The sequence below is a fragment of the Gobio gobio genome (genome assembly GCF_949357685.1).
Source record: "Gobio gobio genome assembly, chromosome: 5".
Classification (NCBI taxonomy): domain Eukaryota; kingdom Metazoa; phylum Chordata; class Actinopteri; order Cypriniformes; family Gobionidae; genus Gobio; species Gobio gobio.
Genome location: NC_137101.1, coordinates 23,333,828 through 23,361,567, shown reverse-complemented (window position 1 = coordinate 23,361,567; position 27,740 = coordinate 23,333,828). Strand labels below are relative to the sequence as shown.

Below are 27,740 nucleotides of genomic sequence, written 5' to 3'. Positions count from 1 at the left end.
AATTTTTTTGACGTTGGGGAAATATTCAGCAGGCAAACCCAAGCAAATGGACAAAGACTGCAGAAACGCATGCGAAGGCACGAGAACCAACAAACTGGATCGAGTAGCACAATCTTCCTCTCTTCCCATAGCAACAACCGCAAAGGCAAAAAAAATGTAACATTTTACAAGAAAAGGGAAACTTCTCTGATGCAAGAATGCAAAATAAGGAGAAATCCCTTGTTTAAAAGAAACAAACTTGTGTCGGGGGGAAAAATAAACAACATGGCCGTGACAGCAACAGCGACTGTACGAACATTCGACACAATTCATTTTAAATGCTACTTTTAAAAATTTCGAAAGACAAAAACCATAAATAAAGCTGACAAAAGTGGCGTAATGTACAGCAGTGGTCCAAGACTAATTTTCTCCAAACATAGTCTTGCAATCTTTCTCCAACAATATGCACATCAAAACTGGCTTCAATTGCACCTAGAAAGAAAAAAAGAAGAGTTACTTAAATGTGACTTAAATGATGCACTATCATATTCAAACAAGGCATTAAAAGTAAACTATTTACTACACTTTTTACTAGTTCACACTCATTACATTTCCACATTTAACATCACAATTTAAAGGTGAAGTGTGGAATTTGTGTGCCACTTATTGCACTAAACAGAATGGAAAAAATATTCAGATTTTCAAGAAACTAAATATTTTTTAGAGCCAAGCCCTCAACCAACCAAACAATCAATTTAATTATCAAATGAATGCATCCTTGCTGAATAAAAGTATTCATTTCCTTGAAAAATAAAATCTTTTGGGCAGTAGTGTATGTTTAAAAAGATGTTGCCCCTTTAAGAGGTAGTCCGTCTCTAAACTTAAGCCATAAAGATGTATAATTGTTCTTCATCACTTACTTGCACTCATGTCAACTTATAGTAATATAGGTTTAGAATAACATGAAGGTGAGTAAATAATGACAGAAATTCTATTTCTGGGCAAACTATCCCTTAAACATTGAAACAATTACAGGCGTCACCTTTAAACACACATTCGTCCTGTAATGTTTTATTCCAAGATGGCTCCAGGGCCAGTATGTGACTTCAACCGCAATATTATGAACATTGATTATTTTGCCTATAAATACACACTGCATAGCCAGCATGGCACACGTGACATTGAGGAAGCTGAGCCTCACCAGATACAAGCCAGCTTCTAGAAGAGTCCACAGTCCTTCAGGTTGTTCTTAATGATGACATCGGTCACTGCGTCGAACACAAATTGCACGTTCTTGGTGTCGGTGGCGCAGGTGAAGTGAGTGTAGATCTCCTTGGTATCTTTCCGCTTGTTCAAATCCTCAAACTGACACTGAATGTAGGCGGCGGCCTCTTCGTATGTATTTGACCCTGTCAGATGGGCAGGAAACATTTTCAGTATGAGGAAGTGATGTCACAGGATGATGTTCCTGTGACGTCAGAAACAATTTTATTACAGGCTGTGATTGGTCATTTTTTTCTCCGGTCTTCAACCCCCGCAACATTCAACATTTCGAAACATTTGGCATGTAACGGTTGAATTGTCATAATATTATTAGAATTCTATGTTATCTATGCAAATTATATTCAAATTGTAAGTATATTTATTCCAACAGGGTTTCCACACGTTCTGTAGTCGTTTATAAATAAGTTACGGAAATATTAAAATATATTAAAAAAAACATTTCAAACAGAGGCCTTGCAAAAAGTTCTAGCCGATATAAATGTATATATACTAATTTAGAGCTGTAGAAATGTCCATCATTTTTCAGTAATGTTTTAGAATTTCATTAATTTCCAGACCTCTGTGATGGGGTTGAAATAATGCAGTGCTTAATTTTTCTTTTTAGGTTTAGGTTTGTAAAAGTAAATAACTATAATTGGGCCAAAAATTTCAGCATTAACCTTTTTAAATAATTTGTTATATAGGGCTGTCAAGCAATTATTAAAAAAAAAAAATCGAATTAACAAATGAATCGCATATAAAAATTTGGCTGAGAAATGACCCCCCCAAAAGATAATTTAAAGTCATTATTGTGTTAAATGATAAAAACATCAAATAGACATTACAAAAAGTAGTTTTAGAAAGAAATATTTGATTTGATTCAACATAGAATTTATTACACATAAACTTTTAGGCTACAACGGCCATGTTTTTTTTTGTTGTTGTTTTTTTTCCAGAAGCTGCATTTAGATATATTTATAGACCAAAACAGTTTAGTTACTAACATTCTTCAAAAGCTTTGTTTATGTTCTGCATGTAAATAAACAGTATTTTCATTTTTGGGGAAGCTAGATCCAAAAATATGATTTTTATTTTTATGAAGTGATACTAAGAAACTAATACTGACAGTAGGTGGCGGTAAATGTTGAAATGAGGAAGTCATTGAGTCATTCATTCATTAGATTCGCTGAAAATTAGCGAATTAAATAAATGGCTCTCTTTGTGAATGAGCCATTGAATCATTGATTCACCCGATTGATTCGCTCAAAATGCGGATTCATTCAGAAACAAAACACAGCTGTGTGTTGCTCAGAGAAGCGCAACAGTTCTGCTCTGGCATTAGAGGTAATATTTTCGTTGGTGAAATTAGCTAAACAAACAATATTGTGTATAAAAATCAATATCAGATTTGCACTTGTGCTATTCCGGAAAAAATAGCACTTGTATGATATTGCAGTCATTACTTGTGTGATATTGCTCATGTAAATATGAGACAAACCCATACAGGGACATTTTTTGCCCTGATATCTTGAATTTTAGGGCCAGATTTATTAAACAGGGCAAATTAGCGTGAGAGCCCAATTCCATAAAAACGGCGATGGGAGTGTAAAGTTCTGCGTGTGATCTACTGGTGAACGCGCAAATTAAAGAACACAGACTCAGCCGGATCATTTCCACAATGACCAATACAATCTACCCATTAGCGTCTGGATTAAGACGCGCGCCTTTTGGCAGTAAATAATGGCGCAAACACATTTACGAGTGCAAACCTTTGTAAATCACCTTGCGTGATTCATTTCAATACTCTCCTCCCATAAATGTTGCGCCTGAAAGAGAAACTCCTACGAATGCATATGCAATAAGGTCGCAAAAATAACCCAAGCCTTTTCAGCGCCAATTTTTCACTGCATGTCTTTAGTAAATCCTGACAGTAGCTTTTTAACTCCAAAAGAGGGTTTGCGCTGGCGCAAGCTGTTACTAATATAACGCACACTGCAGGCTCCATCACGCAGTGAGCTGTTGCCCTGCTTCATGTTCAGCACCAATCAACTGTATGAAATGTTAGGTGACCTACGTAGGTCTGGATCAGGGCGGGTGTGTTGATTTGCATTACTAATTAATAAAATGTATGCGTAAAATCGACAGCCCTGAAAAAGTACAGTCATGTAACAGAGAGTAAACCAGTATGGAGGTCGGACCTGCATATTCTGGGTAGCAAATGGTGAGCGGACTCTTCTTGATCTTCTCCTCAAACAAATCCTTCTTATTCAGGAACAGGATGATAGAGGTGTCCGTGAACCACTTGTTGTTGCAGATACTGTCAAACAGCTTCATGCTCTCATGCATTCGGTTCTGCAGAAAGAGAAATCGGTTGATGGAACATAAGAAATAAGGACAGAAAGAGATAGAAAATGGGTGTCGATTGAGTATCTTGGCTTGGAAGCATCTTTAAACACTATATTACATTACAGTGACATACATCATCCACTTAACAATCATTTAATGACTACATGCCAAGCTTTGTATCGAGTTGCCTTTCACCCCAGCTCAAAAGCTTGATTTATGAAATACAGACTGAGGGTGGAGATGGGCTTTAGCCCTCTGCCATTTACCATTAAATCAATCAATACCTGTTTGCAAACCCTTAATAAAGTAGGACTTAGATTGAATCAATATCCGGTTGGCATGGATTATATGATAAATGCAGGAATTGGTTTTCTTGTCATGCTGACAATACACATTCAAAAACACTTCAAATGAGACCTGTATATAATAGGGTCACCAGTAAATCTATGGCAGGTTTACAGGGGGACAAATTAGTTATGTAGCGGAATGTCCAAGTTACAAAAGAAAAAGAATTTCACAGGCCATGCCCCCAAACCATTTATTTATTTAATTTTATTTAAAGGGGTACTTCACCGCTGGAAAGATGAATTTGTATTTAAATCAGGTCATTTATGTAGTAGAAATGTGAAATTATTTTAGAAGTTGGTGATTTCTAAACTGAGAAAAGCCAGAAAATGTATTTTTGGCTCAAATGGATGAAAGACAACAACTCCCAGAATGCACTTGCTGCGCTGCCTTACGAGGCCACTCCCAAGCCACGCCTACCGGTTACATCTCTTGCCCACCGTTGTTTAGATTTTTATAGTAATAAAATCATTTAGTTCAGTTTGACACAGACACTGCGATTTAAAAACTGAACGCGTCTGCTCAATACAGCATGAGCTGAACAAGTGTCGCAGGACAGGAGTCAGATTTCATTCATCAGAGAGTGAGGAGCTGACAGACCAGATGATCGCGGAAGATTTGGTTTCAAAGCGAAATGCGCCTATTTAAGTGAGTTTGTCATTGTACCGTTTTGTTGTTGTGTTTTCATGAACCCATAATTCAAGCAACCCGCCCCCGAATTGACGCTAATTCAAAAACGAAAGTAAGGGCATGATAATTTGAATATACTACAGGGTTTCTACTGATATAAAGCTTAATGCTAAATCGCTGAAGTAACCCTTTAAGTTTTAGTTTTAATCTCCAGTTAATTGAACCTGTAATTTAAATTCTTCAACTTATTTAATTGATTTGCCAATGCAACTTTTTTTTTTGCTTTATTTCAGTTAACAAAAATGTTTTAATAGTTTCCTTTATATTTAATTAACGATGACCGTGTACAGTATAAGTGTAGGAAAGTAAACCAATCACAATAAGTCATGGCATCACTGTCGGTTTGTTTTTGAATAGCTAACTAGTCAATGGGAGCAATTGATATTTTTCTTTAATTCCTTACAAAGTTTACCTTTTACCAAAAAAAAAAATATACATATATATATATATATATACAAAATGTTTGAATGAAGTTTGTACATTTCACTGTTCCAGTTTGAATTAATCACAGAAAAACAACGGAATAAAAATGGGAATTTCAATACAGAACTGCCTTATAGCACTGAAATTCTGTATTTTTCTAAATAACAGCAAGTACCATCTCTTCGTCTTCAGCCAGCACCAGGTCATAGTCACTCAGTGCCACGCAGAAGATGATGGCAGTCACGCCTTCAAAACAGTGGATCCATTTTTTCCTCTCTGACCTTTGACCCCCGACATCAAACATCCTGAAATGCATAACATTTTAAAACGGTTAACAAACATCAGTCTTAAATGAGCGAGCTATTTTGCTGACACAGCTGCCTGTAAAGGGAGCATACTAACTGAAATGAAACCACAGAATTGATTGATCCGGTACTCACTACGTAGACTGAAATTCTGTGCGACATAAAAATAGCATTCTTTAGGTGAAATGCACAGAAAACCCGACTTACAATTTATTAAAAAGCATGTTGCTAAGCTAATGCTGTGATGCTCTAATATGCATAATGCATAGCATACACAAATATTGAGCTGGACATTAGTCATTATAACTCATTAGACATTAGTCATTATGAAAGGCTCTTATACTAAATATGGGCTAAGAAAATGATACTTCCTCTTCCTGTCTGAATCAAGAGTGCAAACCAGTTCATGACTGACACTTCTCTATTTGTCTCTCTCTGCTTCTCTTTTCTATCACTCTTGCTCATGATTGCAGTCACACATCGCATGGGTTTTCCAATATTCACAGTTTACTTACACCAAAACTCAAAACTACTGTGAAGTACTTCCTAATTCAATCTATGGATAAGCTAATGCTTTAAAAGTGTAATAAAGCTTATGAATCACTGTAGGTGAATTTAACAAAGAAATCAGTCATGTTTACCCTAAAAAAAAGTTTAAATTGCCTAAATTGTTAACAATTAAAATGTAGTTTGCATTACAAAATCATTTCAATGACAATTAAGCACATCTTCTCCCAAATTCTCATTACTGTAATGCTAGTGATTTTAAAATGAGCATAAATTAAATTCAGTACAATAAATACTACTATTATGCTCATGTACTGTTAAATTCTATAAATGCTCTTCTCAATTTAATTATATAAATATATTGTGTATATACTGTACATAAAAGTATAATCTCACAGTAATAATATCTCACATTATTGTACTGAGAATTAGTAAAGCGGGTAAATGTGTTTAATGGTCCTAAAATAAGCTTCATTTTCTTGCATTAATTTTCTAAGCCTATTCTAGCACAATTTTTCTTGTGATATTTGGGGTGAAATAAGAGTATGTTCTTTGCAATTTTGTAATAAAACAACCTAAAGTGCTCACTTAAAGTGCAGGTCTTTGAAAGTGAAGTGTGTCTCCACAATGCCTGTGGTTTTGACTCGGGTCCTTAGCACATCCTGTTGAGTGGGTATATAGGTGGCCTGTGCTATTCTGTCCAAGTCATTCAGGTAGCTGTGAAGATATAACAAGGAGGAAAAGGGTTAGTTCAAATGAAACGAAATACTATGAGTGCAGTGAGTCAGTTCCTTTTGGTTCCAGTAAATCTCTTGACACAGAGGTCCCGACTGGGTCTCTCACGAGACAGGGGAACAAGGGTAGACCGACCTAGGTGGAGATGAGGATTTAACGTTTCAATCTTAAGTAATCTCCTGCTAAAACAGATTTTTATACACATACACAAACAATTGCACAACAGTCAGTGTTTGTTTTCAGGAAACGGCCCTGCTGAGCCGTAACGTCTGCCAACTGCCCATTTCACATGATGTTCATGTCCCAGACTAAAATGGTGTGACACAGGCTACGTATTAGCTTGCAATTTGGTAATGCTTAATAACAGCTTAAACAAAAGCCAAACCGCATTATGCACTCACAAATATACAAATGAGACCTTTACCACACACATTTACACAGAAGCTCGGTTCCAAAACCTAGCGGGCTACCCACCTAGACCGCATTTTAAGATATCACAGGCGAAAAAGGTGAGCAACCTTATAAGACACTTAATTTTGGCTCAATAATAAAACACTTTCTAATGTATTCGCCACAGAGAAAGCCACTCCCAGAATGCATCGCGACAAGCTCTACTAGTAGGGTGAAATGTTTACAAAACATTTGATTGTCATTCAATACTGGAAAGTACAGATAAAACCGTAGTTTTATTGATAATGAACCTATAATTCTTTTCCAAATGTATTATTATAACCAATATTTCCGTGTGCCATGTATAAATAAATGTAATATTATATAACAATTATAAATTATATAATACTTAATTGTGTTATTAATAATTCAAGCAAAAACATTAATGTAAAAGCTTTTGGTTCATAAAGTGAGGTGTGATGATAATAATATCTGTCTATTTTTTGTAACTGTTTTTTGCTTGAATTATTTGACATTTTATGTAAATTCCATTGATTCGTTAAGTGAGAGTGATACAATATTCATTCATATTTTATGTAATCTATTGGTTATTTAGTTATTGTATTAAAATTATTAAAGAGAAACTCCAAATAAAACTCCTTTGCCTGAGACACTGGGATAGGCTCTAGCTTCCCTGCAACCCTACAGAAAACGGATGTATGGAAAAAGAAATAAAGCAATAAAAAATTGGTTCTGCATATCAGTATCGGTCCCACAAAACAAGGTGCAGCATTTCAAACCAGACGCTCATAATGTTCTATTCAGTTCTAATGCTTCCTTAGAAGGCAGCTGCCTATGTAGATAGTAGACAGTAAGACAGCTTACTGGGTTTTAGAACAACTACAGACACACAAACATATGTAGGAGTGTAGCAGTGACTACTATTTTTACAGTGATTACTATTTGATTAAGAGAAATAGGAATTTCTGAGTACACTACATAATTGTTATCTGTAATTGCTATCTTTATCTACTTTATCTTTAGCAGTGGTTTTGTGCAACATGAAACCTTAACACGCACCCACACATATTTGCATGCCCTAACTGTAACAGCATGTGATACACTTTCATCTGTGTATTTTTCTCATGTGAAATCAACATCGTTACACGTGTGGCTAGTTTGGGGTTTTCTGAGTCAAGGGTAACGGCATGTTCTAGTAGCGTAAGCAGGCGGTTACAGGCAGCAGGGCAAATATTGACAAGCTCATTCAAGGCTTAAACAGTGAGAGTCTGGATAGGGTAAAACAGGAGAATTCTCTGTACTGGATAAAGCTGTTTGAACTTGCTGTTTTGGCAGTGGCTGATGTTCAGTGAATAAGAAAAACAGAAGGGGAGGGAGCGAGAAAACAGAAGGGGGAATGAACGGTTGAGCACCCAAAAAGGTGAACAGGCTGAGAGAGATAGGAAGGGAGGATGGTATGTGAGGTAGAGAGATAGTGAAAGATAAATAAAGAGTGGCTGTGGAGGACAAAAACAAAGTTATGAGGCGATTCATTCTCATCCTAACGAAATGTGAAACGGCCCCTGCAGAGAGCAAAATGCTGCGTGAGATAATAAAATCACAGTCGATAAAAATGTATAGTCATGAAATGATACACCTTTTTTATGTTTAATACACAACTTGGGCCAATGAGAAATCGATGTGGGCAGTCAAAAACGGCACTTTTTCATCTGCCTTTGTTCCACAAGTTTTTTTCTTCATTATATATAGTTTTAAGCCATGAAGCAAATCATCCAGCTACGAGGTGAATCACAACATTACAAACTTTGAAGTAAAAAAGATATATTTGGAAATTGAACAAAAGTCCAGTGTACAGCTTCAATAAGGAAAAAAAACTACAGTCCCATGAAGCATGGAGAAACATAATAAAACTATTGATTTAAAGTTATGTATATATATCTGAGTACAGTTTGAGACTTTCTGAATCTCTAGAGACATAAAGATTTCTGGGGTCATTATCATAGATGCTGAAGTCTCCATTTGTTCTGCATTTAGTCTTGTTGCGTAAGAGAAACAATTGAGATATTAAAGAGATTTTCTTTTTCCTGTGGGGTGATTTATCACCTAGCACTTTAGCGTTTCACGCTTGGTTAGGATGTGGTGTAAGGTGAAGCAGAGGACGTATAGAGAAAGACAAGAAAAACAGCATTGGTTGGGTAGAGGAAGACAGTGATGTAGACCCACTATGCTGCTGAATCGTTGAGCTGGTACTCTCTGGATCGACTGAAACAGGCCTGCACTCCTCCATCCTTCCACAAACGCTTTATCACTCCAGCCAGTTCTGCTGTCATGAAACCCTCCTCAGCGCTGCCCGCCAAAACAAACAACTGCCTCGCATCATCCTGAGACGCAGAGAGAGGAGAGCAGATTTAAATTCTAGCACATGTATACAATTATCATTGTCCTCATAATCATCCCTAATATAAAGAAACGAAAATGTACTTTATTTCCCTATACAACTTATTGTTTTATACAAACTAACAGCTTGATTTTGGTATGATAATAAGTTTGTTACACAGATCCGAAAATAGGCCTTTTTCGAAAATGACACATGAATCAATGAATCAATTGAAATTCAACTACAAAACGACAAAACGTTTCAATTTTGGGGGGGTTATTGACAGTTTAGAGTGTCCAAAATAAAGAAAAATCTTTTAAAATGTATTAAAATATACACTCTTTGTATTTATGTTCATGCACTCACTTTTATACCTTTAATTCCATTTATACCCATGCATTCAAAAAGTTTAAATTTAATGACTTAAAAAAATGTCAGTCAATAAAAAGTATTAACATAATTTCCTTACACTATGAGTGTACACATCTTAATCATTATTGTCAAAAAGGTTTTTAAATAAATTTTTTCAAGGCATTTCGTTTTTTTTTTTTTTTACAAATATCATGAATTATTCATTAAGAAATATAATTTAGTTTTTTGGGGGGAGGTTCTAACCATATGACATTTAACAACCTGAATTATCCTGGTCTTGTCATTAAAAAGGTCAAAAAAGTTTTTTTTTTCTTTTTCTTCTGGATAGTTGTACGACTCTTCTGCCAGAACATTATCTGTTAAAAGTTTCCTTTAACACAACACAATGGAATGCATAATTTAAAATATGATTAAAACAGCAGTGAAAAATCAATATGGAAAATTCCTTCATATTAACTCTGCATATTGGGTTGGGCCCTGTTTTCACAGACTTTTTAGAGAGTAGAAGAGGTGTATGAATCACTGTATATGAAAGTTCTGCATTCTGCAGTAAGCACTCACTATCAAAGATGATTGATTCATTTAACTCAAAGGCAGCACTTCCGTTCCTACAGCCCCCATATTGGCCGTTATGATTTCTTCTGGTGTTTTTTTTTTTTTTTTCGGTAGTCCAGCTTTTCATTTTAACAGTTTCTATGAATCTACACAAGTGGGCTGTGGGTGACATGAAGCACACCAGGCCACCAATCCTGTGACTCACCGCTCGTGCTGCGTCTCCGAAGTCGATCTTGAGTCGCCCCATGGCACGAATGATGGCGATGATAGACTGAATAGTGTTGCTGTAGACAACAGCTTTGTACTGCTTGCACTCCTCCTCCGAGTAACCTGCCTCATGGATGATTCTATATAGAGAGAAATGAGTAACCAATGAATGATATTCAGCCTCAAACGGAAGTGTAATAAGGAGGAGAATATGAAAACACTTACTTCATTTGTTTGACTATTGTACTCTTCCCAGACTCCCCAGCACCTGCAAAAGAGTAGTGTCGTATGAGTTAGCACATTTGTCTACAAAAGATACTAACGCAAGACTATTCAAGAAGAATGACTGTGTTGTGTATTCACTCGTATGTGCCCCTTAAGACAGAAAACCAAAATTAAAATTCAAAAAGCCTCTACAATTTCAGTTCAGTGCTTTGTTTCTGAGGAGCCCCTGCGTGAATTTTTAAAACCCTGTAGAGCGATGTAGACAACGGCTGTCTCTTTAGTCCTGGAAATACAAGATCTAATACACTGAACAATGAGTTCTTCTAACACTTTAATTTTTTCATTATTGCACATGAATATTTGATTAACTTCTCAGGAGAAAATGCTGTCATCATTTACACCCTCACGTCATTCCGAGCATCCACTGTGGCTTTCGAGAGGAAAAAAGAAGGTCATGGGGGTTTGGAACGACATGATGGTGAGTAAATAAAATGCCGTGTAGATAAAATCATCAGACCACCCCTAACTGTTCCAATCCCGTGTATGTTGACAAATGTGCACAGCTGGTAAACTTTGTCAGCTCCTACTGCTGCATCGATTGGTTCAATAATGGCTCCACTTATAGAATCCAATTTAAGCAGCTTATCTACTGGGATATCGTTCCCTAGCACTGAGACAGAAAACTCCACTGCTGTGTCTATGTTGTCTTGATCTGCTTAACAGAAAAGCCACATGGACTTCAAAAGACTATATCTGGTTGTCAAACCAATGGCAGACAGGGGAAATGGGTTCTGCAATACAAAAACGTGATATTTCAGCAGTCAAAATCGACTTATAATGGTCGGACTACTTTTCGAAGAAAATGAAATTTTCGACGCCACATCCCTTGATACCTTTGCTCGTATTGTGCAAACGTTACAGAGTTTACCAGGTTTAAAGGTTTAAAACGTGCTTTCAGTAGAGCTTAACTTGTATTGGACATTGTGAACATTCCTTTAATAATAATATACACACATTATGTGCACTTAGAGTGCATATTTAAGTGTGCACAGCTCTTTGCCAAAGGCTTAGTGCCTGATCAAAGACCAACATCTGATAAGCTTATTATGGGCTACAATGGAAACCACGAGCAAGTGGATGGTGACCAATCAACTTCTAAGGGTTCAAGAGTGAGGAAAAAATGGTTCGGCCATTTCGACATAATACAATCAAATAGACCAGCACTTTGCATATGGTAATTGATCTACTAGAAAACAGGACACAAAGTTTTCTTTGTCCTTCCTGAAAACAGATTTATATATATATATATATATATACGTAATTTTAATATTGTTTTTATACACTATTATAGTACATAGTCATTTTAGGTGCTCTTTTCATTTTAATTAGTTTTTACATCTTTTTTTTTTGTACTTCAAACTTATTTTAGTTCAGCCTAGACAACATTTCTCATTTCCGTTTAAGTTTTTCATCTATTAATATTTTTTTTTAGTTCAGCTTTCAATTACCAAAACAAGCCATTTTTAATGGTTTTAGTTAGCTATAACAACACTGACCATGGAAGAGGTGTATAAATTCATTGAATGTATGAGCTGCAATGTTAACATATAGTATTTTTTGCATAAATTAATAGATAGGGAAAAACGAGGGTCATGTCATAGGTCCGTTTGTGTTTTGCTCTGTTATCAGTGTGTAAAATCAGCTCCTCCCATGGAAAACAAAACAGAAGTTTAATTTCCATCCTGAAACATCATTACACCTGTAACAGAAGAATTCTGACAGGCTGTGGCGGAATATTAAACCACTGAATCGGAAAATCGAGGTGTGTGTTTTATAACAAGAAACTGTGTTATGAGCAGTGCTGGAAACAGCCCTCCAGGGCTAGTGCAACCTGGGAGAGATCTTAATAAAGCCACGGAGAAACCGAGAGAACGTGCCACTAGAGGAACAAGGTGCGAGCCAGTTTCTATTTGTGAAAATTAACTGGAGGAGCTGAGCTGTGGCACAATTACAACTCATCTCGCTTTTGTCCATTTGACACATGCAGTCGTGCACACACATACGCATGCACCCGCACAGGCGCATGCTCGAGCCCAGCCTCTCGTCACACTGCCATAGCAACCGGCCCTATTTCTGAGGACATGCTGCCAAAGAGGGCTCAGATACCTGATGGGCGCATGCCAGCGAAAAACAGCTCCGCAGTGTATCGCTCATATGCATGCGTTTCCAGTAATGCATGATAATCCCTATTTGTCATAGTGACTTGCTTTTGGCTTCCTGCTGATTGTGCGCATAAAGCCTGTGCCACTTTATTGTGGCAGATACAACGCTTCGTTTATGGTGGCTCATGTCCAGTCTCTGCATGGTCAAGGATCTGGATGCGGATATGAGCTGGAACTTGTAAGAACTGTTAACATTTGTTGACATAAACAAAACCGTGTAGTATAAAACTGTAAAAAATTGTCATTTGTGAATTTGTAAATTACTTAAATGATTGTAGCTGTGCTTTCTAATGTTTCCTCCAAATGGGAGGAAAAAATGGCTTCACTTTGTTTATATTTTAGCTGGATGGCACTAAAAAATGACTACGGTACCAAAATTTATGTAAAAATAAGCAAATATCAACCAATTAATCAGCCTAGCTGACATATCATTCATCGCTACTTTTGTGGGTTGAATGAGCCAAGTGGTTCCTCACAAGAGAACACCCGCCATGACACTCCTGAACACCTTGTAAACTTAAAAAAAAAAAAAAAGATGTTGTGACACCGTGAGCAAACCTGCAGATACAACAGCTGGGGTGTGATAAACAAATGTCAACAAATGTTGGAATTGCCTTGGATGAAATAGTTGCCTCCTTCAGTGCATCTTACAAAGAAATTTGTAATATTTTACCCCAAAATGAAAGAAACAACATAAGAAACAATGTGTTTTGTTCTATTAGAGCACATTTATGTCAAAATGCCCTTCTCGGCGAGTATCCTCATAAACACAGTCGCTTCTGGCTTACGTGTAAACAATTAAGAAAGAAAATAGGCGCATATCATTATATTGATTCTGTGTATTCGGTCTTAAAGTGACAGCAGCCTAATATTCCTTCTGCTGTCTGTGTCATTCATGTTAATCAAACAACAAAATACAAAGAGAAAATTACTTTTGTAGCTGTGACAAAGATTAATTATATTTAATTCATACAGTGAAGACTGTTATTTTACATTTGATTGTTCAATTTCTGTACCTGAATACTAGCCTGACAAGCCAGACCCACATCAAGATGTTGGGTCTGGGAACACACCATTGGCAGGGCTCAACCCAAGGGGCGAGATAAACGGTTGTCTTTCAAATTCCCTCTGCACGTAATACAACCAACCAGAGCAACGAAGAAGGTGAAGCGGAGCTAGTTGATAGATTAAACTTTTTCCGTATCCGGTCGATTGATGAGTCGATTCAGCGGTTTGGATCGCCAAAGTCACGTGATTTCAGCTGTTTGGCGGTTTGACACGCGATCCAAATCATGATTCGACTCACTGATTCATAACGCTTCGAAGCTTCATGATGCCTTGTTTTGAAATCGGTCATCACTATATAAGTTGTTATTTAGGTTTTATTTGCGCACAAAAACTATTATCGTCGCTTTATTAAGTTATTGTAGAACCACTGTAGTGAGATGGACTTTGTAACGACGTCTTTAGTACCTTTAATGGGTCTTGAGAGTGCACAGTGCATTGTGCCAATGGAGGCCTTTCTGAGCCATCTGATTTCAACTAAAATATCTTCATTTGTGTTCCGAAGATAAACGGAGGTCTTACGGGTGTCGAACGACATGAGGGTAAGTAATTAATGACAGAATTTCATTGTTGGGTGAACTAACCCTTTAACTCCAAGTCTTCCAGAGTCACGGCCAAAGCCGCTTCGAAAGACCGCTGTTCGCCAGCTTCTTTGTTTACAAGTAGCACGCGGAACCGCCGCAACTCTGCCGTCATTATGTTAAGCCCACCCACCGACTCTGTACGCGATGTGATTGGCCTGACTAGAGTTTGGTTTTTCCAGCTCTCAAGCCAAAGGAGTGTTGCTAGACGCCCTGGCTGCAAATTACATTTACTGCCGCTAGGGTGCGTCTAGATTTCTAGGCTACCTGAATACTGTTAGACTTGCATGAAAAACAATGTTTATTTAATTTCTATCTTTGTTCTATTGTATTTATCTATGCTTGTAATTTGTTTATTGTTTTCTATGCATATTCACTCCCTTACAAAATCACCCCAATCATTCTAGAATTATTCATCTTTCCAAATAGAGCTATTCAAGTCATCTATTGAAATTGTTTTTCATATCGCAAAATATATATATTGCAGAAAAACAAAATATCTCAATGCCAGTTTTTTTCAATATCATGCTGCCCTAATATATATAGAGAGAGAGAGAGACCAGGGCAAATGTGCTTTGATATGACATTTTATGTGCCATATACTGTACAAAATTTACCATTGACATGAAAACTATTTAGTATAATTGCTTTTAGCTTTTCTCTTGTCTGTCTGTCTGTATATTGTTCTATATATAATTTATTACACATACAATATATGCTGACAGCTTATGATGAAAGCTGGATTTCATCATTTCATTTGGAAGAACAACAGAACTCTAAAACCTGCAAAACATGGCTTATGTATGTTCGCAATCTTTCAGTATAAAGAACAATATTATCACATTTCACCTCAGGCATTATTAAAGTACATCTTTTGTTTTCTGGTCCTGTGTGATTTATGTAAACCACCTAGCATTGAGAAAGATCACAAGTCTTTTTCATTTTGATTATTCCACTAATCTTACATTTTATGAATAGCATAATCTTAATAATTGATAGCAGCAGGCCTCATGTTTGTCGCCCTTCACAATCGCCTATTTCCATCCACAAGGTTTCCTTGAGATTTGACACAATGGCCACTTTTTTCTGGCCCTCCGAGAGTACATCTCCCCATTTTTGTACAGACCGCAATTGATAACAGACTTACATCACAGTCCTATCTGTGAAACACAACTCCAGCATGTCTCAACACAATCACACCATGTGACAACTCTAATGCAATGGTTTGTTGCACTGCCCCGTCTTATTAGATTACAGCAAACACACGCTCCGTATTGTATTACACACTTCAAGCCTTTCTAGTGATCCTCCTCACATGCAGATACATTTTCACATGTTGCTTTTGTTGCTTGAGATCTATTAGCATTTCAAGTCATTTGTCATTTCTTTTTATATTTTGGGTCAATTGATGGAACTGTCATCAACTTGACAGTGCTATATCTTAATTTTTTTGTATGTATATGCATCTTTAAAGGGGTCATGACATGATAAATTAAATGTTCCTTCATCTTTTGACATAAAAGAGATATTTGTACCATTAAAGTGCCCGTTATGCTATTTTAAAGGCTCCTAATTTTGTTTTGGATGTCTCCTACCACAGGTTTACAAGCATCAAATGGTCAAAAATATAATTTTCTCATAATATACATTGGACATCACCACATTTTCAATGATTCTGAAACGAGTCTGATTCAGTCTCTCTAAATCCCTCCTTTCTGTGAGCCTGCTCTGCTCTGATTGGCCAGACGGCCCAGTCTGTTGTGATTGGTCTACCGCTTACAGTGCGTGTTACGGAAGCTAAACGCCCATTACCATAACTGTACTTCAGCTCCGGAGGCTTCCTAAAGCTCAGCGATTGTACACACTGTAAAGGCAGTAATGATGACGTCGATTTTACCAAATCAATCTGAGCGCGAGTTCGATGGTGAAACATTGGAAGAACTTATTCAACCCGAACCTCCATCGAAAGGTCGACTTGAGCAGGACGTTTCTCAGTGATATGCTACTCAGCTTGAGTACATTATGAGATGTTGCAACTAATTTCTCACCATCAGCATTACCAAGTTTATGTCTATCAACAAACTGATGTGTATTTTTCTCATTTATTGCAGTGCGCATGTGGGAACTGTATCAATAATAGCGCGTACGTTAATTGAGGACTAACGCAAATAACTGATGTATAATAAACGTTTGTAAAACAAATCTTGCTTCATCCTTTATCTTTACCCAAAGTAGTAAGAACAACAGACAATCTGCATTAATAGACAGTTTTATGTAATAGTGGCCCATAACTGAAACTTAAACAATGTAAAACACACAACTACGTATTTTGAACACCCGGTAGAAAATATATTCATCAATAATTATTCATACTTCCAGGTTGGGATCCTGAGGAGCAAGTAGGTCCAAATAAACTGGGTACTAGGGATGCGCGGTATACCGGTATTGGGAAAATACCGGTATATATTTTATTTAAAATGGTACAATATCATGATTATGCTCATTTTGGTAAATGCCGCTGTTCTGTGCGCTACCCAAACTGACGTGAAACCGGCAAATGTGGCAACATAGAACGAAATTAATACAGCAGTTGATTCTCACTCAACACGCCCAAAACTAATTAATAAAGACAGGACAGACGTGAAATTTGGCATTACTTGCTTATAAAACTGCTGAAGAACCTTGCCAAGCATCTGTCACTTGCCATTCCTGACTTGTACAAGACAGGTGAGTGCATGATTCAAATGATCTAATTTAGACATTTATTTTCTTTTAACACTGATCAATGCACATGCATAAGATCAAAGATCGTATCGTTTGATATAACGGAATCTCCGGCGTTCGATTTCAACCAGTGACGTTTACATTTCATAATATTTGCACGGATACTATTGCACTATTTACATTCGCGAAAGACATAACCAACTGTGTTTATGTGACTACTCACCAAAGGTGGACATTTTTGACACAATTTTGTGTGCATTTGACTAAGGAAAAACTTAATTTGGAATGCGCGAGCACTTTAGGCTTGTGTGTTTGTTGTTGGTATGAGCGCAATGAAAACTCTCTCTCAAAGAGCTCCCACACAGTTTGTACGAAATGCTATAAAATCGCTTGCATGTTCAATTGGCAAGGTTTAAAAAGATGTGGGCAAGTGTTTTCCGTCAGCTCTCCCGAAACGACAGCGAAAGTGTTGAATCTGAGCGCGCAGATTGCTTTTATATTGCAGGTGCGATGTCTTTTGAAGCCAGAAGCAATTAGCAAATTTTGAGAGCTAGAGAATAGAGACGCGCAGTATTGCTGAAATTACTTCTCATAAGAAAGTTTCCAAATGCCTGATTTGATGTGATAATCTTTGTTGATTCATTTAATAATTATCAATCCGCAGTAATTCATAAACCCTAAACTTGCGAGAGTGAGTAAAACTATGTGCCAAAATTCAGACCCTGTATGGTATTGATTTAATATCGTTACTTCGGTATTAGATTGTGGTACCGTACCGAAGCCAAAATTGTGGTACATTCACAAACAGCTATATTACACACTGCATGAAAGGGAATATTCGAAAAACCATAATAGGGGCACTTTAAAACATACTATTACTTCCATAGTTTAAAATGTCTTGCTCATTATATACAAATAATTTATTTATTGAATTAAGCTCCAACGCTTGTTGTGATATTGGGTGACCTGTGACATCACTGACACCACGAGGGCAAATCAGAGCAAGACATTAACGAATAGTTTTACATCATTGCATCATAGGCTCCGCCCACTAGCATTAAGTCATATAAATATGTCTTACGAATAATGTGTTAAATGTATAATAATAATAATTTAAAAAAAACATTGGTTAAGTCAGTTGACTGCTTTGAAAGCGTCACAGGGCCACAGTGTTTACATTCTTTACAAGTCAACCAACAAATAGCTTACTTGTATCTGTCTCTGCACGTTTTAAAAAGACACTTTTCCTTTAAAGCACAAAGCATACTCTACAGTAGCAACTCTATTATTTTCAGTAACAGCACCACGTAAACATTTGACCTGGCAGGGACGTAAATGAGCTAGCATCTGTAATTGGAAAGACTCCTTCAGAAGGAGGAGAACGAGAGTAAAGAGGACACATTATTTTAATTACGTCTCACCACAGAGGCCTGTAGCCCAGAGGGACTTATCAATGTACCCATCCAGGGGAAAGACAGAGAGAGAGACATGGTCACACAGACGCATACACAAGTGCATCTCTGAAACAAAGAGTCTCTTAGATGACCCAAGATGAACAGTTTGTTCTTTTGGAACCCAATAAAATCATGACTCGCACACTAATTTGAGCACGTAAACTCCTAATGAAGACTAACAATCTCATTTGGTATTCCCAAAACATCTTCTATTGAATCCACGTCTCACAGAACACACTGAGTCATCAAACACCTGACACTCAGAGGAGTTCTTTGGCTTTTTAATTTCTAAACTTGCCTCTTTTGCAGGGTTTGGATTAACCTTAAAGTCAAAATGCGACCGTTTTATACAGTTAAATTCGATGAGAATTTTTTTGGGAAGGGTCAGGAATTGACTGGAAAGTGATTTTACAAAGACTGCATTGTCTACAAAAGTAGACTAGTATGTCTAAATGGAATGTAAATCATTTAAAAATTATATGTAATTAATAACAGTTTTCTGTATTTAGTCTTGTTAATTGCTATTCATCACCTTAAAACGTGTAATCATAAATACTGTATATTTCCACATTGACTCCCAAATGAATGTACAATTAAATAAAGAAAGCATATTTTATCATATATTTTTAATATACCTATTAGGGGTCCGTACGGATCGTAGTTGATCTGTGATCCGTTCGGACTCCACGGTTCGGCACACATGTGATTCGCAGAGTAATTGTTTGACTGCCATAGACTGAAAGGTTATCATTTGCACGTGTTTTGTCTTGCTATTTAACAGAGCTGGAAGAGACAGATGAGATTTTAATTCGGTAATCGTGCGCTGTTATCTGTGTGCACAGCCGCGCACACACAGAGAGAGTCGCGTTTCAGATACAGTGAATATACCGGTAAATGTTATTTTACATTTAATTACTACATTTCTGTACTCGAAATGAATACTTTATTTCTAGCTTTGTTATATTGTATTTATCTATGCTTGTAATAAGTGTATTACTGTTCACTTGCCTTTAATGATGTTTTAACTTTATTAGTTAGGCTAGTAGTTTTTGCGGTGGTATCAGAGTACTTTAATAATCCAATCCGTGACTCAAAAAACGTGATATGATCCGAACCGAGAGTTTTGTGATCCGTTGAACCACTAATACCGATACCAAGTATTTTCAAGGCTAGCATCGCAGATATGGAAACCAATTAGTTAAAGGTGTCCTGGCGGTCACAGGACAAAGATGTCGTCGAGAGTATCAGAGAGTAGCTATCGCTCTGCAGAGCAGTTTGTCCGTTTAGGGCTACTGTAGAAACATGATGGCGCAAAATGGTGACTTCACTCTAAGGGGACACGTGGCGTATGTAGATAGAAATGGCTCATTCTAAGGTAATAAAAACATAATGGTACATTATGTAAGGTCTTTATACACCACTGAAAACATAGTTATGTATATTATATTGCATTTCTGTCAATATATCCACATAAATACTACACACGGCACCTTTAATGTATAAATTATACATTTAATTAATTGAATGTTTCATTTTTTTTTTACTTTTTTTTTTTTTTATACTTGTGATAATGATAATTAGTCACTTTTTTAAAGTGTAAAATTAGTAATTATAGTAATTTAACATTATATTATAGGCCTAAACTGCAAATGATCCATATCAAACAGTATATATTCCTCACGGACATTAATGTGCTTATTTTCTTAGGCCTAATAAATCTGTTTGGCGGTTAGTATTATTCTCCTTTCTTATGCATTCTTGCGTCTTCCGAGTTGCAGAAAGCACACAAAAGAAGATGTTAGGCAGAATGATCAGCATCCACTTTCATTTTATAGAAAGAAATGCAGTAGAATCGATATTCTTCAAAACATTTCCTTTTGTGTTTTGACAGAAGAACTAAAGTCAACATAAGGGTGAGATGATGACAGAATTTTCCTGTTTTTTGGGGGGAATGAACTATTATATCAATTTTGATTTTAAAAGCATTAAAGCTGTGCCACCAGTGGAAAACACCCATGAGTTTTAGAGTTGGAGTGCTTTGTGACGTTAATTTATTGAACGGCTCTGTGAACTTTCACTCCGGTGACATCATTGGAATGTGAACGGTATGCACATCAAAGCCACTTAAAACCCTCAAACCATGACGTGCCAAAAGACCGATCTATGCTTTCACTCACCCACACACACACAACTACTCTTTAACAGATCACAATACCATAACTTTGCTAAATGACCAGGTTAAAACCAACTTTATCATGACCAATAGATTCCGCACTAAGGGTCTTCGCATGTGCTTTTCATTAAAGGAGATATTGAAGGGCAAGGTGATGTATCACTTCAGTGTGTGTTTGTGTAAAGTGATCAACAGAGAGATGGTCTGAGGTTTACATTGTTTACAGACATTAGTGCTGCTACATTAGGCCCAGTCAGTTCATTTTCATCCCTGTAGTTCCAAACATGACACACACACCTCCACTGAGACCAGCTGTCCAGCAATCAGTTGGGTTATCAAACACAAGCCGAAGATTATGATCCGCACTACACCACACCCCGACCTCTATGGTGCCAAAACACTAGCGATTTCCTGCCAAAAGCTGCTAAAGCAACATCTAATGGAAATCAACCCAAAGCACCAGCTTGTAAAAAAAAAATATCAGACCATTCTAATATTTTCAGCCAAAATCATCAGCCAAAGCCTGTTCTCACTTGGCTATTTAACAGCAATTTTAATTTTTAGTAAAAATCCAGATACAGCCTTGTCAATGGATTAACCTTTTTTTGTTGTTCAAATATTATAATATTTTTACATTTGGAAAATAAAAACAAATTGATTTGATTTAAACAAATGTGTGTACATTTCATCTAGCAACATTAAATATCAATATCGCAAAACAACAAGCTTATGTTGTGATGACCAGTTGAAAATACATTATCCTGCTTATTAGCTGGGTACTTTCCAAAGGAAATAATTAAAATAGCTAAATTAACAAGTTAAATTATTATTATGTGAGAAGGAATATTTGATCAAATATTGCAACCAAAACAAAATCTATTATTATTGAGTATTGCATGTTTTGCCATTGACCAACTTGTCAACTACAGGGCTCGACATTAACGCTTGTCCGCTTGTCCGGGACAAGTGGATTTTTTGAAGGGGCAAGTGAAAGAGAATTTTACTTGCCCGACGGACAAGTAGCCCGATAAAACGTCATTAACAAAAATAACTAGGGAATCACCAAAGTGCAAGAATGATTCTGCATTTATTATTGATAGTGGCGATTGACAGTGAATGATAATAATGTAGCCTATAACTGACGGTAACTAACGTTGCACTGTTGACGCTCGCGCAGCCTCTCGAGGAGAAATCGAGACAAATGTGCACCGCTCACACAGAGAAACTCAGTAAACACACTGCCGTAAAAATGTAGAAATGTGGAGTTTATTTATATTTATAACATGATACAGTTGCAACGTCACTTTACCAAGAGTGCTGTTTTACTGAATAACATCACGACTGAAAAGGACACTGATTTCATATGACAGTTCCATAAACAATTATTAACATTAAGTAACTTACATTTTAGATGCAATATTGAGTGTTTTTGTTCTATTTCAGCAGCGAAAATAGTTCCAAAAGATCACAGCAGAACGAGTGTCACAGCAACAGCATGTGTTAGTGAATGATTCAGCGTTTCGAATGAATCGATAGAATCAAAGATTCAGTGAACTATTCGTAAACGACTGCCTCATTCTTGAATGAATCAGCGTTTGAACGAATCGACTCAATGACTCACTCATTCAGACGGTCACCTGCTGCCACCTACTGGTGGTTTAGTTTCATCTTTCCAACATTTCTTATTTGTATATTCAAAAAATATTTCAAACAATCTCATAACGTTATTTAATGCAGTTGTAATTTTTCAGTGTAAATTATTTAATTTGACTGGTAACAGCTAGTGTCGTCTTCTAATTTAATTTATTGATCCAATTTAAGAATATAAAAGGAGAGCTGAATCATAGCCTATATTTAATAAGATTAGGGGAAAAATGCCCTTTATAAAAGGTAAAAATATCACAAATATGCATATGTCAAAGCTGATTGAACACTGGTGAGAATATTGCTTCAGAATAAATTTTATTTACAACACACACAAAAAAAACAAAACAAAAATTTCCGGACAAGCACATTTTTTACTCGGACAAGTGGATGACAGATTTACTTGTCCAAAGGACAAGCACGTGAACATGCTTAATGTCGAGCCCTGAACTAGATATGTGCATCGTCGACACTGAAAGAAAATCACATTTGCTCCACCACAAACCTCTGTGCAAATGTATGATGAATTACTTTCATATAAATCTACAAGATTACTGGGCAAAAAAAACCCTAAAAAAATCTCATATCTGTCCATGAAAAATATAAAACACCTCTCTTTTTTTCTAACGGATTAGATTTAAAATATTGTTGGATTTTATTGCAATTGAACCGCTTATCGAAATGCTCATATTACAGCATTTTACAGCCAAACATTTGGCACGTTGAGCGATTGCTTCGGCATGTGTGTGTTCTGGCTGCTAAACCCTGTCAGGTGTCAAAGCACCCTGGGTCGACTACGACCCAGTGCCTGATACGGGGCTATTTCAGACAAACATGAAGTCACCAAAGCCTCCATGTGCTGGTCATTTGCAAACCAAAGAGGTATTCCATATTTAAGACTCTGAGTGTGTGTGTGTGTGTGTGTGTGTGTGTGTGTGTGTGTGTGTGTGTGTGTGTGTGTGTGTGTGTGTGTGTGTGTGTGTGTGTGTGTGTGTTGGTTCCTTTCTTCCACCAGACTCTATTGCTGCCACTGTGGGTAATTTGAACACATTGAGTTTGTGTGTCTGTGTGCGTCTGCGTGTTGCCTAGAGACGAGCCGTTGTATTTGAGATACCATCTAGCTAACATCATGGTGGAAGCGGTGGATACTGAGGTCAAAATGACTGCAGACAGTACCGGCTTGAACAAAAATTACAGATTAATGCAACAGACACAACTGATAACACTTGTTGAATCTGTTGCGTGGCATCAGTATGATATCTAGCCGTTTTTTTTTTTTGGTAACTAGCTCTGAGAAATGGAAAACTGATTATTGCTTTTCATAACAGTAAATGGCTTATGAATAATCAGGGTTAAAGCTACACTGTGTAACTTTTTTAGTTTATTCTTAGCTAAAAACACTTAGTTCTTTCAAAAATATATGTGCTCATTAATGTATATTTACTTCTTTCAAGTAATAAAGTATTCTCGTAAGTTTATAATATGCCATTGAAAATACATACGGGTGAGGGGTTTGAATGCAGGTCGCCATGTTGCCCCTCCATCTTGAAAGTACATCAGCCAAAGAGGGACATACCCGTAAATTCAAGCTTCGCCTTTGCGTTTTAACACTCGATGGCACCGTGTCGAATGTGGATGAGGTCGAACTGGAAGCCATATTAATCTTGGACTAAATGGGCCACCGTAGGAGTTAAACCGAAATCGGTATTGAGAGGAAGAGAAACTAATATTCACTGGATGGTCATATAACTTTTCACCGCTAGATGGGGGAAAATATCACACAGTGTAGCTTTAAGGTTTGTATAGTATGGGTTAGATAGGTACAGGACAGAATTAGATTAGCTATGAGTTGGGGTTATAAATGTAATGTAAATAGCGTTAGATGCAGGTATTGGTGAAGGATAGAAATAATGGATACGGATTAGCAGGGTTTAACAGTATGGATTTTTTTCGTTGTGCCTCGTCAGGCCTGTAGTTTAGATTTTGTTTTGCCCCGCCAACATTTTCACTGGCCCGCAATACAAAGACGTATACAAACAAAGATATATACATACATTAGATCTATACTATATTGTGCTTGAAGTTGCCTTATAGACAGCATTCAAATTAGGTTTATAATCAATAAATGTTGATAACAAACACAAACATACCGTAATATGCTGTAATATGAGCATTTCGAAAAGCGGTTCAATTGCAATAAAATCCAACAATATTTTAAATCAAAGATAGATATATACATAAATAATATACATGGTATACAAATGTTTCAAATAGGAATGTACTGTATAATAATAACAAATAATAAAAATAAATATACGATCAGTGACTGGATTTAAAAGTCTGTATGGGGAAGCATATAAAATGTTTTCTTGCAGGCCTTATTATTTTATGTTCTTGCATATTCTTTTAACATTTATTGACAATAATAAACTTAATTTGAATGCTGAATAAAGCAACATTGCGTGCAATATAATATACACCTAATTATAATATAACAATTTATTAATTCCAAGCTTTTTTGTCATCCTTAATTCTAAATAAATGTATTAAAAATATACATATCTGTATAGTATCCATTCTGACCACGAGAAAAGGATGTCGCTCCCTCAACATACGACTTCACATCGCGTGGCCACAACATAAGGATGTCATTACCTCAACAAAATGATATTGTGGCCACAACATATTATCACATTCCCACGACTTAATATGCCGTGGCCACGACAAAACTAAATGAACCAAAACCCCTCCCGCCCAGTCAGCTTTTTTTTATATCAAAGTGAAAATCTGATTTATTTTATTTTTATTTTATATGTGATCAAAAATGTAGAATAAAGCTCTGGCCCTCTGGTCAACTGGCTTAAAAGTCTCTCACAGTGGTCCTGGCCCAGTGAAGCCCTTATTGTTCAATCATATGCTATAGAGCTGGATAGTTATGGAATAAGGGGGCTTGTTAATTAAGGGGGTTGCTATAGCAGTCCAGAGATCACCCATAAGTGCATGTAGGCTACACCTCATCACAAGCCTTGCATTGCCATATATCAGGTTAATCTAAAATGTTTATCTGTTTAATATATCACATGTTTACGCGCTGACACACAGATGCTCAGTTGCGCGAGACAATTTACCATAATTTCACAATGAGAAGGCAATGAAGCAACAGGTTGCCATTCTCAGACCCCTCCTACATATAAACATCATCACCACAGCAGCTCATTACCAATGGACCCTTCAAAAGATGCATTTCCGCCTACTTAAAGCTCTTCTTTTAGTTTCCAATGCACCACATAGTGTGTGTGTGTGTGGGGGGGGGGGGGGGGTTTGTTTTGAGTGCATTGCGACAGTTTCTTTGACAGCTCTGTTACTTTGTGGCCATTTATAGGAACGATCAATATTTCCTTCTGTCCAAATGCTCTGTTGTTAATAATGTATAATCATTCTGAACAAAGTGAAATGTTGACCACCTCGACAGGTATACATTTATGAAACATATAAAGCAACATAAACATAAAAAAGCTAAAGCAACAGTTCCTAATGCTTCAAATGACCACCAAACAGCACACTCAAACTTTCCGTTATAGTTTTGAGGGTAACTACAGCGTAATATTGTTTTAGTGGCTGTCTATAAAGCAGTTATAACAAAGAGACGGGACAGTTTAGGCCGCTCATATATGTTTAATTGTTTCTTACCGAGCAGCAGGAGTTTGACCTCCCTGGCCGCTTTCTCTCCGTCATCTCTCAGGTTTCTGTCGATCATTTTACTCCTCTCCACCGCCGCCTTATCCTCCGTGCTTAACGTACAGCCCATCCTCGCGACGATCCGAACCGTTTAAATCTAACGCACAGTATTCAACATGCACCAGCTCCCTCTCCGGAAAACCACACGCCCTTCTTTTAAAAAAAAATAACCAAGAACCGAGCGCAAAAGGGGGTCTTGAAAAATCAAAAGACAGAGGATATGGTCTGGCTCTTGCCTTCGATCAAACTATTCCTTTTGCCTCCTTTATTTCACCATAAATCCCGTCAAAGGGATGAAAAAAGGGTCCGTAAAAGCGTAGCGATCCGCTCCCCAGCGCGTCAGTATTCACGGGCTCGCGCTGCTTCCTGTTCGCATGCATGCATGCGCGTTCACGTGCGAGAGGGGACGCGCGCTCTGCCTCAGCATCAGCAGTTAGAGGACATGATTGATGCAGGGCGAGGCGCAGGACGTGTCATCTCTTGATGCTCTTCCCGTCAGGGCGACGTGGTCTTTCTGTGTCCACTTTCAAACAGACTGGCAGGATGGACGGGAGTTATTAAATTCGTTTTTATGGGGTTATCCTCCTCTTACAATGTAAACATTTGTTGTATAACTTAAAAATACTTTGATTAATTTACTTAAAGGGATAGTTCACCATCATCATTTACTCACCCTCATGTTGTTCCAAACCTGTGTGAATTTCTTTCTTCTGCTGAACACTTTTGAAGTTGTCAATAACCAAACAGTTTATTAGCCCCATTGACTTCCATAGTATAATCGAAATCAATCTGACCCATCAACTGTTTTGTTACCCATATTCTTCAAAATATCTACTTTTGGGTACACTAGAATGAATACATTCATACTGTTTTGGAACAACTTGAGGGTGAGTAAATTATGACAGAATTTTCATTTTTGGGGGAACTATCCCTTTAAGTAAATATCTTGCCTGAACTTAAAATGCCATAACTTAAAACCTACCATAATTTTTTAGTAATTGAGATTAAAAGAATAAAGTAAAAGAATATTGCTTAAGTTGTTTCTAGCCAAACTGTTACATGGATTAAATCAGTATTATGTGTGAAAAATTGCTACATATAAATTTGTCTACAAGTTATGAAAGACTTTTATGATTAAAATCTTGTGAATTCTTTAAATTGTGGTCTGTTTTTCTAAAGCATATTCTTGCTAAATTAACACCATGCAGTTAAGTTTAAAGTTCGTTTAACAATCAATCTATATCACATTATTTTGTTGTTCGTTCCAAAAGTTGATAAAAGCATTACTATCATTTTTTTAATTATTAATTTACATATCTTGGCTGAACATGTCTTGTTGCTGTGAAATCTTTACTGATTTTTATAGAGTAAATAAGAATAACTTTTATATTGTTATTAA

At 36.8% G+C, this 27,740-nt stretch overlaps 1 protein-coding gene across 1 annotated transcript; it reads right to left on the bottom strand.

The window, feature by feature from the left end:
• Positions 1-9: 9 nt before the first annotated feature.
• gnai1 (guanine nucleotide binding protein (G protein), alpha inhibiting activity polypeptide 1) lies at positions 10-26,749 on the bottom strand. The gene is made up of 9 exons (XM_079818260.1): positions 26,294-26,749; positions 10,741-10,783; positions 10,514-10,655; positions 9,228-9,385; positions 6,447-6,575; positions 5,222-5,351; positions 3,441-3,594; positions 1,181-1,388; positions 10-471 (listed from the first exon to the last, which is right to left on the bottom strand). Exons 1-8 carry the CDS (start codon positions 26,409-26,411, stop codon positions 1,198-1,200), a joined length of 1,065 nt encoding a protein of 354 aa, XP_079674386.1. The 5' UTR covers positions 26,412-26,749; the 3' UTR covers positions 10-471; positions 1,181-1,197.
• Positions 26,750-27,740: the final 991 nt, after the last annotated feature.

Coding starts and splice junctions, on each gene's coding strand:
- gnai1 (XM_079818260.1), bottom strand. CDS start 26,411: ATGGGCTGTACGTTAAGCACGGAGGATAAGGCGGCGGTGGAGAGGAGT. Junction 10,784..26,293: donor GGTCAAACTCCTGCTGCTCG/GTAAGAAACAAT, acceptor ACTCTTTTGCAG/GTGCTGGGGAGTCTGGGAAG. Junction 10,656..10,740: donor ACAATAGTCAAACAAATGAA/GTAAGTGTTTTC, acceptor CTCTCTATATAG/AATCATCCATGAGGCAGGTT.